Source organism: Cyprinus carpio, chromosome A14 (assembly GCF_018340385.1).
Source record: "Cyprinus carpio isolate SPL01 chromosome A14, ASM1834038v1, whole genome shotgun sequence".
NCBI lineage: Eukaryota > Metazoa > Chordata > Actinopteri > Cypriniformes > Cyprinidae > Cyprinus > Cyprinus carpio.
The window spans coordinates 24,380,017-24,395,147 of NC_056585.1; the positions used below are offsets into that span (position 1 = coordinate 24,380,017).

At 35.9% G+C, this 15,131-nt stretch overlaps 1 protein-coding gene across 3 annotated transcripts in view; it reads left to right on the forward strand.

Moving 5' to 3' along the window:
* Positions 1-14,712, forward strand: part of tsc22d3 (TSC22 domain family, member 3) — a 71,156-nt gene extending 56,444 nt beyond the window's left edge. Inside the window, exons 2-3 of one of the 3 annotated variants that reach the window (XM_042770332.1) lie at positions 11,164-11,415; positions 13,639-14,712. In XM_042770332.1, the coding sequence (XP_042626266.1) occupies positions 11,164-11,371 (208 nt within the window). In that variant the 3' untranslated portion in view covers positions 11,372-11,415; positions 13,639-14,712. Of the gene's footprint in view, positions 1-11,163; positions 11,416-13,574 lie in introns of all 3 variants that reach the window. The other 2 variants (XM_042770331.1, XM_042770330.1) reach the window with 2 other exon arrangements.
* The last annotated feature ends 419 nt before the right edge of the window (positions 14,713-15,131 follow it).

A 15,131-nucleotide genomic window follows, 5' to 3' on the forward strand; every position in this document is an offset into this window, starting at 1 on the left:
AAAAGCACAATAAAAGCATCATAAAATTAGTCCATTTGACTCATTGACTATATTTGAAGTCTTCTGTAGTCATATAATATCTTTGTGTGAGAAAAAGACAAAACTTAAGTCATAACTCTGACAATCATGGTCACATTCACTGTATGGAAAAGAGCAGCTTGGACATTGTTTTAAATAACCCTTTTTATGTTTTATGAAAAAAAGTAACAGGTTTTACCAGTCATAGATTTTCAACATGAGGGTGTGTAAACGATGACATATTTTAGTTTTTGAGCGAACTATTCTCTTATTATAACATCAGACCACATATTTTGTAATTTCTGGTAAAGAGGCTCACCAAACAAAGCAAGGTTTGATTTAAGGCTTTATTTAACCAAACAGATGTTTCTAATGTCAGGATAACAAAGTCCAGAGGATGCGGTGGATAAACAGCACTACGATTTCTAAACTCAGGGTTTGTCATGCACTAATTTCTTTCCATGATGTGGATGGACAACACTAACAACGCTGGCTATAAACACCCTAATGAATACAGATATGTGGCGTCACTGCATTACGTATTGTAGCTCACAGCAGATTGCACGGGATAAGCTGTCTACAATTAGCCTGTCATAAGCCAACACCACACCCCCTCAGATGAGACATTAAGCCTTTATGGGCGTCAAATGGCCTTAGATCTGAAAAGGATATTGACCATGTGTGGAAAAGTCTCACTTAGCCCAGGAAGAGCGTTAGACATCAGTAAAGACGCTTTTATTATCCTAAAATGGACAACCGAAATCTGTCATCGCAAAGTCTATGGAACATTTCAAAGTCTGGTTTCATTGAAAGCAGCAGGAATTCAGGTCAGCATTAAATGCAGTTCAACAGGGTAGGCTACCATGAATAAAAGTTTCCTAAATGGCACGATTATGTCAGATACGTTTTTTCTTTGTGATCTCTGTAGGCAAGGGGACAGTTTCCATGGAAATACAAAGTAGCTGTAAACATAGAGGGGGAAGTGAAGCAGGAAGTGGCTGACCCTGATGACGCAGTTGATGTCTTTCGAGAGGACGGGCATGCAAATTTGACACGTTTCTACCATGTGCTTTTCAATGCTGCATGTAAATTTTGCAGGTGTACAAAACAAAGCAGTATTTGATTGGATTTTAGAAATGCTGATTTTATGTTGGTGGTGGCACGTAAGTTACCATTATCACCGAACATAACTTTAATCATGCTGCTCCAAAATTGTTATTTCCCCTTTATCAAAAGCACATGCATTTCAACGTGTTTAAAATGAGCCACTCCACCCTCAGCTTCAGTTTCCTCTGTCAAACCACAGTAGGACACACATTTTTGCATCAGCCGTTACTATTGCAGTCATTGGCTGCTAGGGTAACACGAGTCACAAAGATCGGCAAAGATTACTGGCTGTCCAAGATGTCATGCCACCACTCCCCAAACCCCACACCCACATTACCACTGCGAACTAAAAGTAAAACATTATGTCATACTTCTGCATGAGATATTTTAGACATTATTGCCTGATGTGTTTTCAGTGGGATGCTGGTACAGCAAATTCATTCATTTTATTTTTTTTACACCAGCCTCTCACAATGCCCATTTATTGACCTTCCTGGGCAGGGCTCCCAGAGAAAACGGCTAAATAAACAGGTGAGGCGTATGATTTCTAAATTTGGTCAATCTTTAAACCTATTTTGCACTTCTACCCATGAGTCACTTTCCTTCATTTCTTTACTTAGCCCTCACAGTTAATGGGCCTTAAATTTAGATAAAGGCCTTTGTAAACAAACCTGTTTGTCAACAAGGAAGGCCACTTGTTTTTTTCTGTAGGAACTATTTCTTTCTTTCTTCAATGTATTTTTTGGTCGACATGTAATAATAATAATAATAATAATAATAATAATAATAATAATAATAATAATAATAATAATAATAATAATAATAATAATAAAGCATTTTTAAAATTAATAATAATTATTTACATATTATTTCTTATAATTAAAATTAAATATATAAATACCAAATTTATAATAAGAATAATACTAATAATAAAAACATTATTCAAATTATATTCATATATTAATATAATAATAATAATAATAATAATAATAATAATAATAATAATAATAATAATAATCTTCATTATCTACCCTTTAGCAGTTCATCTAACAGTTTAAAATCCCTAATTTAAATTATTAATATTGACATTTAAATTATTATATAAATATATCAAATAAATAAATACAAAATAAATAATAACAATAATAATATCTGGTCTTTTTGTTTAAAATTCCTAATTTATAATTATATAATAAGTATTAATTATAATATCATTAATGTAATTAGGAAAACATAAAAGGCAACGGTAACAAGAACAACAACAAAGTATTTTGAAAAATACAAAATACCTGGCAATTTGTAATACATGTTGTATACATGGAGTGAATATAATCTAGCATTATTCTGTTGGTATAGTTCATATACTGTGCTCCCTCCAAGTCCCTTCATAGTTACAAAAACAGTTGAAAACCAGTTGTGTCTGGTTCTTCCCTGTTCCCTCTGGTACTCTCAAGGGAAACCGAAATCAGCAAATCAAGTCGAGATGAGTCAGAGCTCTGCAGCCAAGGTCTTTGTTTCCCAATGAGAAAAACATACATGGCGAAGAACTCAGCGCTGTCTGTTTTTGTAGACAGGGAACCCCTCATTATATGTGGAAAGGGCCACGTCATGTCTTTTGCTCTGGGCTGACGCTTGGCCCTCATCCCACAAGATTGTTCAAGGACCACAAAACAAACAGAAAACACTTAACCTCTGTAAAAAATTTCCATGAGATCCAGCTGAATGTAAGAATAGCACAAGCTTGATTAGGCAAGTAAATTTATACTTAACGTTTTTTCCCCCCAACAAAAGCATGTCTAAAAAGAGGGGAAAAACTTTCTTCAAACTGAAACTGCAAATTGTGAGCTACCTCCTGCAAACAAATCTAACTGTTGGTTTGAAGATGATATATTATTAGAAATGTCAACTTTCTGTGAGAATTTTTTTATTTTTATTTTGTCAATTGGTTAAAAGCCAAACCATGTTTTCTAATGAGCTACAGGTAAATGGAAAAGGCAAGCTTTCGGTCACACAGACAAAGAAAATTTTAACTTAACAGTCCAAGAAACCTGACTGGGCATTCTGCATATCAGATTAGGCAAGGCTAATATGTTTACTTTCTAACACTACATATTAATGGGAACTATTCAATTTAATGACATATTCAATCTCTTTTCACCATTTTGGGTCGGCTGCTGACCCTGACAGTGACCTGTGGTTACACACGAACGCAGATGCTAATTCAGAGGATAACAGGAGATTTACTGTTACACAGTAATCCAATTAAGGACCTCAATGAAAACCAGTCGATTGCAGGGTCAGTGTGGTTTTATTTGGAAGCTCAGTAGCTAGAGGACAGACAACTAACATCTTGCAGACATATTAACCTTTCAGAAGCGTTTACATCCTGATCCGAGCGCCAACCTATTTTCAGACGTCTGGCTTCCTGGTTGTTCCTGTGTAAACATACTGCTAGTCATATGGTGCTCCATGACCTACATCTCCTGAGGAACTGCCATCCAGCTAGACACACCCCGACCTTGATGAATGGACACTTTTACCTCCTTCAAATGAGGCCCTTCAGATCTGCAATACAGCTAAAATTAGAGCAGCAAATGAAAACACGGGGGGTGTTGATCATCCCGCCAGAGGATTTTCATTTCGCTTCACATGTGTTTTTGATTATGTTAATGGAGACGAAGGGAGCAGATTAGTAAAAGCGCAAACAACAAAAAACATGTTTTCCCAGGTTTACAGGAAGTAAACGATTACTCAAACCAGTGGAGAGTTGAAACATTAACCCAATGGCATCCTGAAGTCTGTTACTGTACCTCCAGACCCATCTAAGCTCACCGACTGATAAAATTTTTAACCCAAAACGCCTCTCAGGGTGTTTAATGTAAAGCCATTAGGATGAACACAACGTCACTCTAGTAAAATTTTTGTGTAAATATAATGCATCATTGCACGTTTGGTTGAAAAAACAAAACAAAATCAAAGTTCTGGTGGCACTTCATAACTTATTTATTGGGACATATTTTTCCATTTAACTGTCCTAGTTGTGGCATTAAAACCTGGCAATGACATTGACTTTTAGACTTAAGTGAAAGCTGAATCCTATTTGCTGCTTTTAGGAAATAGAGCTCTACTGTATATTTAGCACAAAAATACTGAGCGGAAAGTACACTGTGACAACAAACCAAACCAATAAATCAAAAACCATCCATAAACGAGTGTATGGTATGAATTATTCTAAATATGTTCCATCCCATTCAGCCTAAACTGCCAGTTATTTTGACTTATTCTGAATTTCTTAAACTTAGTTTCTCTGTAGGCTTATATGGCAAAAGCCTGCGACTTCCTGTAATATTAGGAAAATGTGTTAATGAAGAGCGAGGTTATTGAATATGAAATACACCATTTTGGTTATTTGTGAAATAAATGAAAGAACGCCACTCTTTACTCCAGATGCAAGTTCGAAGTAACTTTGCTGATGCAAGTTCGAACTACGAAAATTTTAAAACAAAATTTCACCAAAAATTTCAAAATAAGGCCACTCTTTACTCCAGATGCAAGTTCGAAGTACGGTCATTGGCAAACGCCTGTGCTGTGAAAATTTTAAAAGAAAATGTCACCACTATTTTCAAAATTATGTCAACTGAAGTTGTTATTATTCGTTGGTTTCAAAAATAGCTGGTTGCGTGAAGCTGCATTTCATATTAGGTAAAGTAAAGTCAAACTTATTTGTGTAGCACTTTTCACATACACCGTTTCAAAGCAATAGTGTCAATGCCTGGGATTTTATTTTGCTGATACTGAGCATTACTCAAAGGGTTTGTCACTTATTGCACTATTGTGAACAACTCAAAATAGTGATGCAAAAAGTCCCTCCTCGCCTAATGTGCTAAAAATGTTTTATAAATTATGTCAGTACTGCTAAGCAATAACTTTTAAAGTCTTAGAATAAGTCTAATTTGAGGAAGTATTTCAATAAAAGGTTTACTAGATGTTCAGAAATACAGTATGCTGTAAACGTATTATTAATTAATTTAATTTATTATTATTATTATTATTAAAAAATGTTTTCAAATCCAAATAAAATGAAATGAACAGAAACACTATCAGCTAGCTTACACAAGGGTGTCAACTTGAGGTTAGTTTTGATATTAGTTTTTAGATATTAAATAGTTGTTGTTTTTTTAAGTACATTAACAAAATTTCTGTAAATATATTATCTAATGGATTTTTTTTTTGAATGAGATAAATCAGATAATACCACAAAATATCACAGAATTAATCAAATACATTGTCAATAAATACTGTTGTTTGTGCTCTTCAATTATATCACTTGGTAAATGATGTTATTACTTAAGGGATATTAAACTATAACTATATATATATATATAAATGTATCCTTGTGGCACGGCTGACAGCTCATATTCTCCAAAATGGCACTCCGCTGATGTGGAGAGACACAGAGGAGACGAATTGTTGAATAAAGTTGTTATTTATGTTTTATTCACATACAAAAAGTATTGTTGTCGCTTCATAACGTTACGGTTGAACCACTGATGGCAGATGGACTATTCTGACGATGCTTTTCATACTTTTCTGGACCTTGACAGTGTATTTTACCTGGCAGTCTATGGGACAGTCACAAGCCTCCTGGATTTTTTCCAAAATATCTTAAATTCTGTTCTGAAGACGAACAAAGCTTTTACAGGTTTGGAACGACATGGGGGCTTGACTAGTTATTAATGTCAAAATTTTCATTTTGGGGTGGAGTATCCCTTTAAATTCCATGCTTCAAATATGTGACTATCACAGAAGGAGTCTGCCTGCACACATCAACATCTCTGTGCAGCTGTAGTTGTACAGGATTATCATTGTACCTATTTAAATCGGCCGATGGACCGTTCATCCACCCGTGTCTCCCATAATATCGAAGCGTGCATCATTTCCTTGTTCTCACTAAAAATATTTTCTCATAATGTGAGATCTACAGTTTAGTTTAAGGAGGAATTATTGTGCACCTAGCACTCCTCCCTGTCATTAAAACATAGCATGCCACAGGAAAAGTCAAGATGTGTCTAAGATATGCTTTTGTGTTCGACAGAAGAAAGAAATTTTTAAACTTCTGGATAATGACTTTATGTAATCTCAGTGCTTATCCCCATTAATGAGTGTCACTTTTAATCTAATTGTATATATAAAAATGAAAACAGAGTTTAAAATATTTGGCAAAAATGTGCGTATGCATGGGTCAGAGTTTGCATGCAGGTGCGCAAATTTTTCCCCGTCAAGTTTGTTTTTATAAATCCCATCTTTTGCGTAGGATTTGTGTTCGACAGAAGAAAGAAAATGAGTAATAAGATATGCTTTTGTGTTCGACAGAAGAAAGAAAATGAGTAAATGGATGAGTAAATGAGATTTAAGTGATTTTTGGAGGGTTGTTGTCCAGTCATGATGTTTAGACTGGACTGGGCACATAGTCTGGGAATGGAGAACTCAAGACAGCTGCTGGCTGGTATTACATTGTCAAGCGAATCAGCTAATGAGAGCCTGAAGCGTCTCATTATCAAGCTCACAGCAACGTCTGACGTTGCCAGCTCAGAATCAACCTAATCTAATGGGTATGATACATAGCGGATGACGTCCAAAATTCACTTTCGGTAAAATGTGGGAGTGCGTGCGGAGATTTGTCAGTTGTATGAGAACTAGTAACACATCAACAACATGTTTTCTCGATGACCAGGACATTTTCCATTACACCATCACTAAAGTGCTTACAAACAATTTTGCCATCTTGATGTCGTATAAAGCGGTATTTACTCCTTTTGATCGATCGGTGTAACAAACGGCTGGGTATAGCAATCAGGTTTTGGAAATTTGTTCTCTGGCATCACGCCTGGACCTCTAATGGGATCCTAGACTGAGGCAGCTGTGAGTGCCAACACTCGTGCTCCTGTCTTGCTCTGTCTGCTATAAAAATAAATAAATAAATTAGGACCGTCGAGTCATTCCATTCAAGTCACGCCACTGCAGGTGAGGCTCCATTATGTGTAGACTTAAAAGTGCCAAGGCACACAAACAAGATCGGTAGCCAAAACTGAAAAATTCAAGCAAAACACTCGTTCACAACTCATCAGTGTCCATTTATGGAGGTCCTCAGGTGAGAGTTCACCAGACACAATGCTGACAATACCATAACTGAGAGCCAATGCTGCCCACATGACATCTTATTATGAGTCATATTGAGATAATGTTATCTTGTCTGATTAGTGAGGTGGTGGTTTCTTTCTCTCTTTATCTGTAGCCATATGAGTTTAGAAAAACAGTTGATGTGGAGTTGCTGTGCAACACTTAGTAGGTAACTAAAACAGTATACTATATTTTGATATCTTGTGTCTACATGTACATATAAACTAAAAACAAACAAACAAACAAAAAAAAAAAAAAAAAAAAAAAACAGCCTACAGTAACTTCAGATAGTTCAGGTGTTCCCAAATAAAACAAGAGTTTCTATATTGGACTCTGAACTTATAAAAGATAACCAAGGGTCATAACCTTTTGGAACTGTGCCTTGTCAGATAAATAAACAAAAATGTGCATCAATTAGCATTTTCCAGTTCTCAGAATGCTGAATTCTTTGAATTCACCTAGAAATGAAAATTATATTATTATTTACTCACCCTCATGCTGTTCCAAACCTGTATGACAGACTTTCTCCCATGTAACACGGAAGAAAAGTTCCCAGTTACTCTTTTCCAGATAATTGCAAAGAATGCTGACCGAAGCTTTAAAGCTACAAAAGGAAGCAAAAACATTATTAAAGTGTCATAAAAAGTGTTTACGGAAGCTAAATTATATTGTTTTATGAAGATATAGGGCATTGTGTGAAAGACAGACTGATGTTTAATGTTGTTATTCACTGAAAATCGGTTCTACCATTAGCAATATCTGATTATTCTGAGTGAATCAGTTTATGTTGCTCATAAAACTTGATCTTAATGATTCATTAATGAATAAGACTGATCCGATTCTTGAGTTCATCTGACTGAATCAATGATCCAGGCCACTAAAAGCTAAAGATCATAAGTTAATAATGACTTAAATGTAGGTCTGTACTTTTGACAAATACTCATGCCTTTTTTTTTTTTTACTTTATATATAGCTAAATAGATAGATAGCTACATAGCTAGGTAGATAGATACAAAACAATAATTTGATCACCTAGGCAAAAAAGCTCAAAAACAAAACGGAATTTTCCTAGTATTGCAAATATTTATCTATCCATAGATTCAATTGGGAAAAAAAGCAATTATCTCCATGTTCTAAACACTGACATTTTTTTTTTTTTTGAAAAAGCCTGAAATTTAAAATCAATTAAAAATGGAAAACAGCAACCACCGACAAGTCTTCAAAATGTCTCATGTTATGTTCCATGAAGAAATAAAGTCATACAGCGGAGTAAATCTAGTAACATTAGTATTTTGTTGTTGCTGCAAGTGAAAATGCAAATGTAGATTCACAAAGAACTGACATTCGCATTTTAATAAATCCACATCCAAAGGCTTAATGACATTTGACACAATGAACCTTTACAGGTAGACTGACAACCTTATACACACACGTACTTAAAAGCACAACATCAGTGCATGCCGTGGATTCCTCCAATATTTACCATGAATAATCTCAGGTGTTACATAAATGAAATGAAATGATGCCTGAGGGTGGACTGAACAATTACACAGTGATCACTGTCTGCAAACCACTAATTAACAGTTTAAGTAAAATGGCAGAGAACACGACATGCAGCTTTGGATGTCATCAGTTCAGTCTGGGGAGACATATGTCTAAGGGCAGGTTATATAACATGTAACCTCTACACGGCAGTGTTAACCATCGATCAAACTGACTGTCTGTGAAGACTTGCTTTGTCAGGCTTTGATCTGCAGACCTGCTGAGAGCTTGTGAAATAATAGAGAAATCTCTTTCACCAGTTTTACCCATTTGTGAGATATTTAGCAAACAGATGTTTAATGTGCTACGTGCAATGCCTTATAGAGTCCCACACATCCTGCTACATAAGACACCTCAGCATATGTGTGCTGTATGGCCACATTTACATAAGAGACAAGAGCTCCTTTTCTGGTGATAGTGAGGAACTGCACTCAACTCTTCAGTGCTGGCACATGTCCTATCTGTGTCCAAAGCTCTCAGGCAGAAGAGGCTTAGTTTTCTCGACAAAATCTATTTAGCGCTGCTGTACAAGGCCTCACCAGGCCAATATCATGCACAATCTGTTTTTGGGTTTTAATATAATCAGTTGTGGAAGAAAAAAAAAAAAAAAAAAAAAAAACATGCTAAAAAGATAACGATAGATAAATAAATATAGGTGGTTAACAGAAATAAATGTATAAATAAAGAAACAAATCAATAAATAAATAATAAGAATGAATGAATGTAACCAATAATAACTGAATCATAAATGAATTAATGAATGAATGAAGTCCATAGTGAGGAAGAGTATCTAAAATAAAACAAACAACAACAAAAAAAAGCATTAAACAAATGTTCAGTAGTTACCAAGAATCAAACAAACAAATCTCCAGTAGTGAAAGAAACCCCACAAATATTCATCTACTTTCACTTGTTCAGTTTTAACTAAGTGACTTCATATCTTACAGGGACTTCTAGGAGAAATGCATAAATGTATTTTTTGGATTGCCATATACAGTAAGACTTTGCTAAACTCATTATGACATTTGCTTACTCAAATCAAAAGCAAAAGCAAAGTACTAATAAAAGAGTTATTTTTTTTCTCTACAGAGGAAACACTGTGACACCCATCCTTCCCACTTCCTGGAACAGGGCACAACCCTTACAGATGGTCAGAGTATATTGGCCTAGTTACTGTGCACTTAATGCAAGTTAGCACAATAAAGTACTTTCCTGTCAGAAACACTTTCAACTGCACAAGTACAGGTTTCACTCATAGAACTAACAAAAGTGCTAAATATATACCTACGTACTTTGGATTATAGCAGGGTTTGCAAGGAAACTGCTGGGGGTTTGTGAGTAGATGAAAAGTTAATTTATTAAATTGAAATAAAAATTAAAATAAATCTGAAATGCACAGCGCAACAGACTGTATACTAATTCAATTAAATTGTAGCATTTGATTTTAAAAACTATATCACTATTTCAATATTTTTTCTTCTTTTCTTTGCTCGAGTGCAGTGCAGTGAGATGAAATGCATTTGGGAACACAATATGCGCTAGGTTGACTTTATTCACATTTGCATGATTTCCAACATTGTGAACAGAAGTTCAAACCTACTACAACACTTCACCAATATTCTGCCAAAATAATAGTTTGGAGATTTGACAGATTTGATCAAAGCATAATAGTTTGAATGTTTCAAATTGAAGAATTTTGGACCAATGATTAAGAACATTCCAGACAATATTTTCATTGTAACTTGTAGTGTTAGTTGGTATAAACATTCTTAAAAATTTCTATTGACAGTAGACTCTTTGTTCTCTATATCTGGTTGTCTCACCTGTAGCAATATGATAACTTTTCATATGAAGTGAAATGTCACATCACAATTGAAACAAAAATCACAATATATGACAAAATGTCGTGCAGCTATATACATTTTAAAATACAAACTATGAACATAAAACATATACACACATACTGTATATGCATGTATACTAGCAAGTTACTTCATTTACCAACATTGTGAACATAAAAATGTGTCATTTAATTTAAATGTTAACTTAAAATCTCAGGGTATCGATTAACAAAGATGTTTGGGAACCCTGGATTAGAGTAAGAAAAAAAATTACTAAAATAACTTCTAACTAAAAACTGTCACCTTTAGTAATATTATAGTACCCCTGAACAGATTTACAGCAGAAAGATATGAAAAATATACATTTAAAATATTTTTTCTAACATTAAACGTTTTTGAGGGGGATGTTCTAGGATTTTATAATATAGTATCACTGTATTTTGATGGCCGTGTCTGAGCTGCATGCTGTACCCAGGCAGGTTTCCATGCATGTGCAGCAGTTAAGCTGGCAGGACGCAAGGGTTCCAGAGGTGGGACGACCGCTGACAAGACTAGTGGCATCACGCCGGCACGGCAGTGTGGAGAGAGGGGCAGGAAGGAGCTTTTCCAGACTGCTGACCAAACCTTATCCGCTGACGGCAACCGGTTGGTGGGGACGGTGTGGCCCTTCCTTCCCCCTCTGATGGGAAACATGGAGCACGAACGGGAAACACCCACGGGGTAACAGGTGCACTTAACACATACGCTACTGCATCCGTTACGCTCCCTTCACAAGCACACAGAAAGATAAGTAGTGAGGTTTATAATGGCACAGCTTGTCATCACAGCCAAATCGCAGCAGTGCCATGGAGTCTTACTGAACCCCTCCCCCAGTGTGGAAGAACCCGGGCTTAAACTTAATTGACCTTACTGCAGGATTAAGACCCTGGGCCAGACAGCAGGACCGGTGTGTCTGGAACAAACTGTTCATCCATTCACAATCCCCTTTGACAGCGGCCCACTCGGGTCTCCACTCCTCTGATGGGAAAATTTACAAAACAAACGCTTAGTTCAAGAAAGCAGCAGGTTACGGGGCACAAAGTACCAGTCATCACATGTTGACCGGCGTGGATCCGCACATGAGCGATGCCCGTGGAAAATCTACATCTTTCCAGGAATGAAAACTTTCTCTAAATGTACAGAAATTTAATAATAACAACTGCAAAACACCCTAAATAGGTTTAAGTTATATTTACCCATTCTAAAGGCTGGTCAAATTCACTTGTAGTAGTGAAGCCTGGTTTATGGAAAAAAATTTGGGTAACACTTTAGTTTAGGGACCAATTTTCACTATTAGCTAGTTGCTTATTAGCCCGTCTATTATCAACATTTTGGCTTATTATTATTACTTAAAAAGCACATATTCTGCATGACCATATTCAACATCCCTATTTCTACCCAATAACTAACCTTAACAACCTTACTGAGCAGCAAATTAGGAGTTTATTGAGGCAAAAGCCATAGCTGATGGTTTGTTAAAAGCAAGAATTGGACCTTATGTGATCACTGAACTTCTTGTTTATAGTGAACTACAGTAGATGAACCCGTTCACCAAATTGGACTGAACCGTAGATCTACTCAAGTCACTCAATCAAAACTCACTTTTAGATTTGCCTGACATTCACTCCGACTCAAAAAGAGCCAATATTCTCAAGTACTTGATCCTATGCTGATTTTTGCCAACACATTCAGTGCTTCAGTTACTTCAACAGTACAAAGAGTGAACTGAAAACGGTACGGACATGAGAGACATCTGTTTGCTGAAGGTTTTAGAAAGGGAACACAATGTATGTTTCTGATGTATTTGCTGAAAAACATGTAGTTTAGCAAATAAAATGCATTTGGAAATATAATAATTATCCAGTGGCAGCAGTTTGTCAGTGGTAAAACACTAATAATGGTTCTCTCAAGTCGTGATGAGTTGGTTAAAGGTTACAGCAGTTCTCACATCACCAGTACACTGAACCGAGGAAACAGTATGAAAATCGTCTTCTGCCATCAGACGTGCAATCTGGGTTATATGAAGCGACGGGAACACTTTTTGTAAGCGAAGAAAACAAAAATAACGACTATATTCAACAATTCCTTTGTCAACAGTCTCCTCTGTGTCTCTAAATATTACCGCCCCACAAGGATGCGCTGTTTTCTTTCAAATCAAAGTTAAATACACGTAGAAACAGCACATCCTTGTGGGACGGATGACACACAGAAGAGCATACGCAGCATATGGTGATATGGAGAGACACAGAGGAGACAGTTGACAAAGGAATTGTTGAATAAAGTCGTTATTTTTGTTTTCTTTGCTTACAAAAAGTGATCCTGTCGCTTCATATAACCCAGATTGCATGTCTGATGGCAGATGGTGGATTCTGACGACGACTTTCATACCTTTTCTGGACCTTGACACTGTTATTTACTTGGCAGTCTATGGGACAGTCACAGGCCTCCCGGTTTTTATCCAAAAATCTTAAATTGTGCTCTGAAGACAAACCGAGCTTTTAAGGGTTTGGAACGACATGGGAGTAAGTGATTAATGACAAAATTTTCATTTTGGGGTGGAGTATCCCTTTAACATAATATAATCATATCATAAATTAATACAAACTATATGAGTATCATGAAACAAGTCAAATCACCATTCAAATACCCATTTTATTTCTAATCGGCCTTAAGATATCTTGAGAAACGCTGAGACAGGTCACAGGGTCATGGCCAATATGACATTTTACATATATTTTTTGTAGATAACCATTACATAACGTCTGACAAGGAGAAAAATAAGCAATCAATCCTCGCTTTAAAAAACTGAGACATGTAACACTTTGCTTTTGTCTACTCTCTTTACAGCAGGTCGAGCCACCCAGGTAAAGCCACGGATAAACCACACTGATGACATTTTATGTCTCAACAGGTCTCTGAGCTGCATTCCGGCTGTCAAAAGGAGGCCGTGGAACATTTAACAGGCAATTAAACAGTTACTCATGTTATTTATGATCTGACTTTGCTCTGGGCACTACACAAACTTCAGTATGAGCATGTGTGACAAGTACAAATTGGAGTCTTAGAAACAGATAGGTGATAAATAGCTACAGTTGAAGCTTCTCTTGGTACAGTATGTTACAGTGTCTCTGCAGATAATATCTTCACAATAGAATGCATACAACTTATATTAATATGTATATTATCCCAAGTTTCCTCAGATCAGAACAGTGTTTTCTATGCATTATAATTTGTGGATGTCATGTTTATGCATTTTAAATTAGTTACACAATTACTGGCCACTTGTAAAGGTGTTACGTAATCAGAGGATCTTTGGATTTACTGTTTTATGCCGTTCTGTAGACATGTATTACTATGATCAACAAAAATAAATTCACTCGACCTTTTAGGTGGCACAAAACCCAAAGCACGCACTTAACACAGACCGAATCCGGCGCACACATATTTATAAACTTCCGAGACTTGCATTTCTGGCAAAAAATGAATTGGAAGTGTTCCTCCCAATCAATCCATTCTTTGTATTGTGGGGGTTGTGGGAATTCTTGCCTTTTGCATGACTCAAGGCCGCTGTCCTCAGAGTTGGACATCTTCTAGAACATTCCAGACAAGCCTAGAAGTTTACTGCTCTCCGATTTCTGTCTGTGGTTTGGCATAGCTGTTCGTAAATTACTATCGGAAGTCTGCACGCTTGTTTTGCTTTGAGAGAGAGTTCAAGGAACGTTTTGTACCCAATTAAAATGTAAATACTAAAAGATGTAACATTTTGGCTTCTGCCTCTTTTATGGGAGGTCTTGTTTTGTTTTCAAATAATAGAGGTGGAATGCCCTGACACTGTGGAAACCTCTTATTAAAGTGTCTTATGTAACACACCCTAAATATAACACATACATTTACACCCTAAATTGAACATTTTAATGTAAATGAAATGCCCATAATTGGATAAAATGTAAGTGATTAACAATAATAAATAAATACATTTAATTAACCCTTTAGTGTTTGTTTGTTTATTTATTTATAACAAAATGTAATGAACATTTCCATCACATTGTCATTTTCACCACTGTTCTGTAATGTGATGGAAATGGTGGTGGTGCGAACAATATTTTGAACATTCATAAAATGGCAGGCTCCTTTTTGTTGATAAGTCTTAATTATTACATTTCTTTTAGAAATTGTTCACAGACCAATTAGAAATACACACACACACACTGACACTGTTGTCTCCTTGATAAACAAGTGCACACCACAAATTTTTAAAACATGTGAAAGGGCTGTTGTGATGGAAATGTTTTTTGTTTACAAGTATTGCATATGTTAAGAAACAGGCATTACATAAAACTGTTTCACAAAACACAGCACACAACAGGATGCACACAGCACGTTTCAGTATTGCCTCTTTAATTT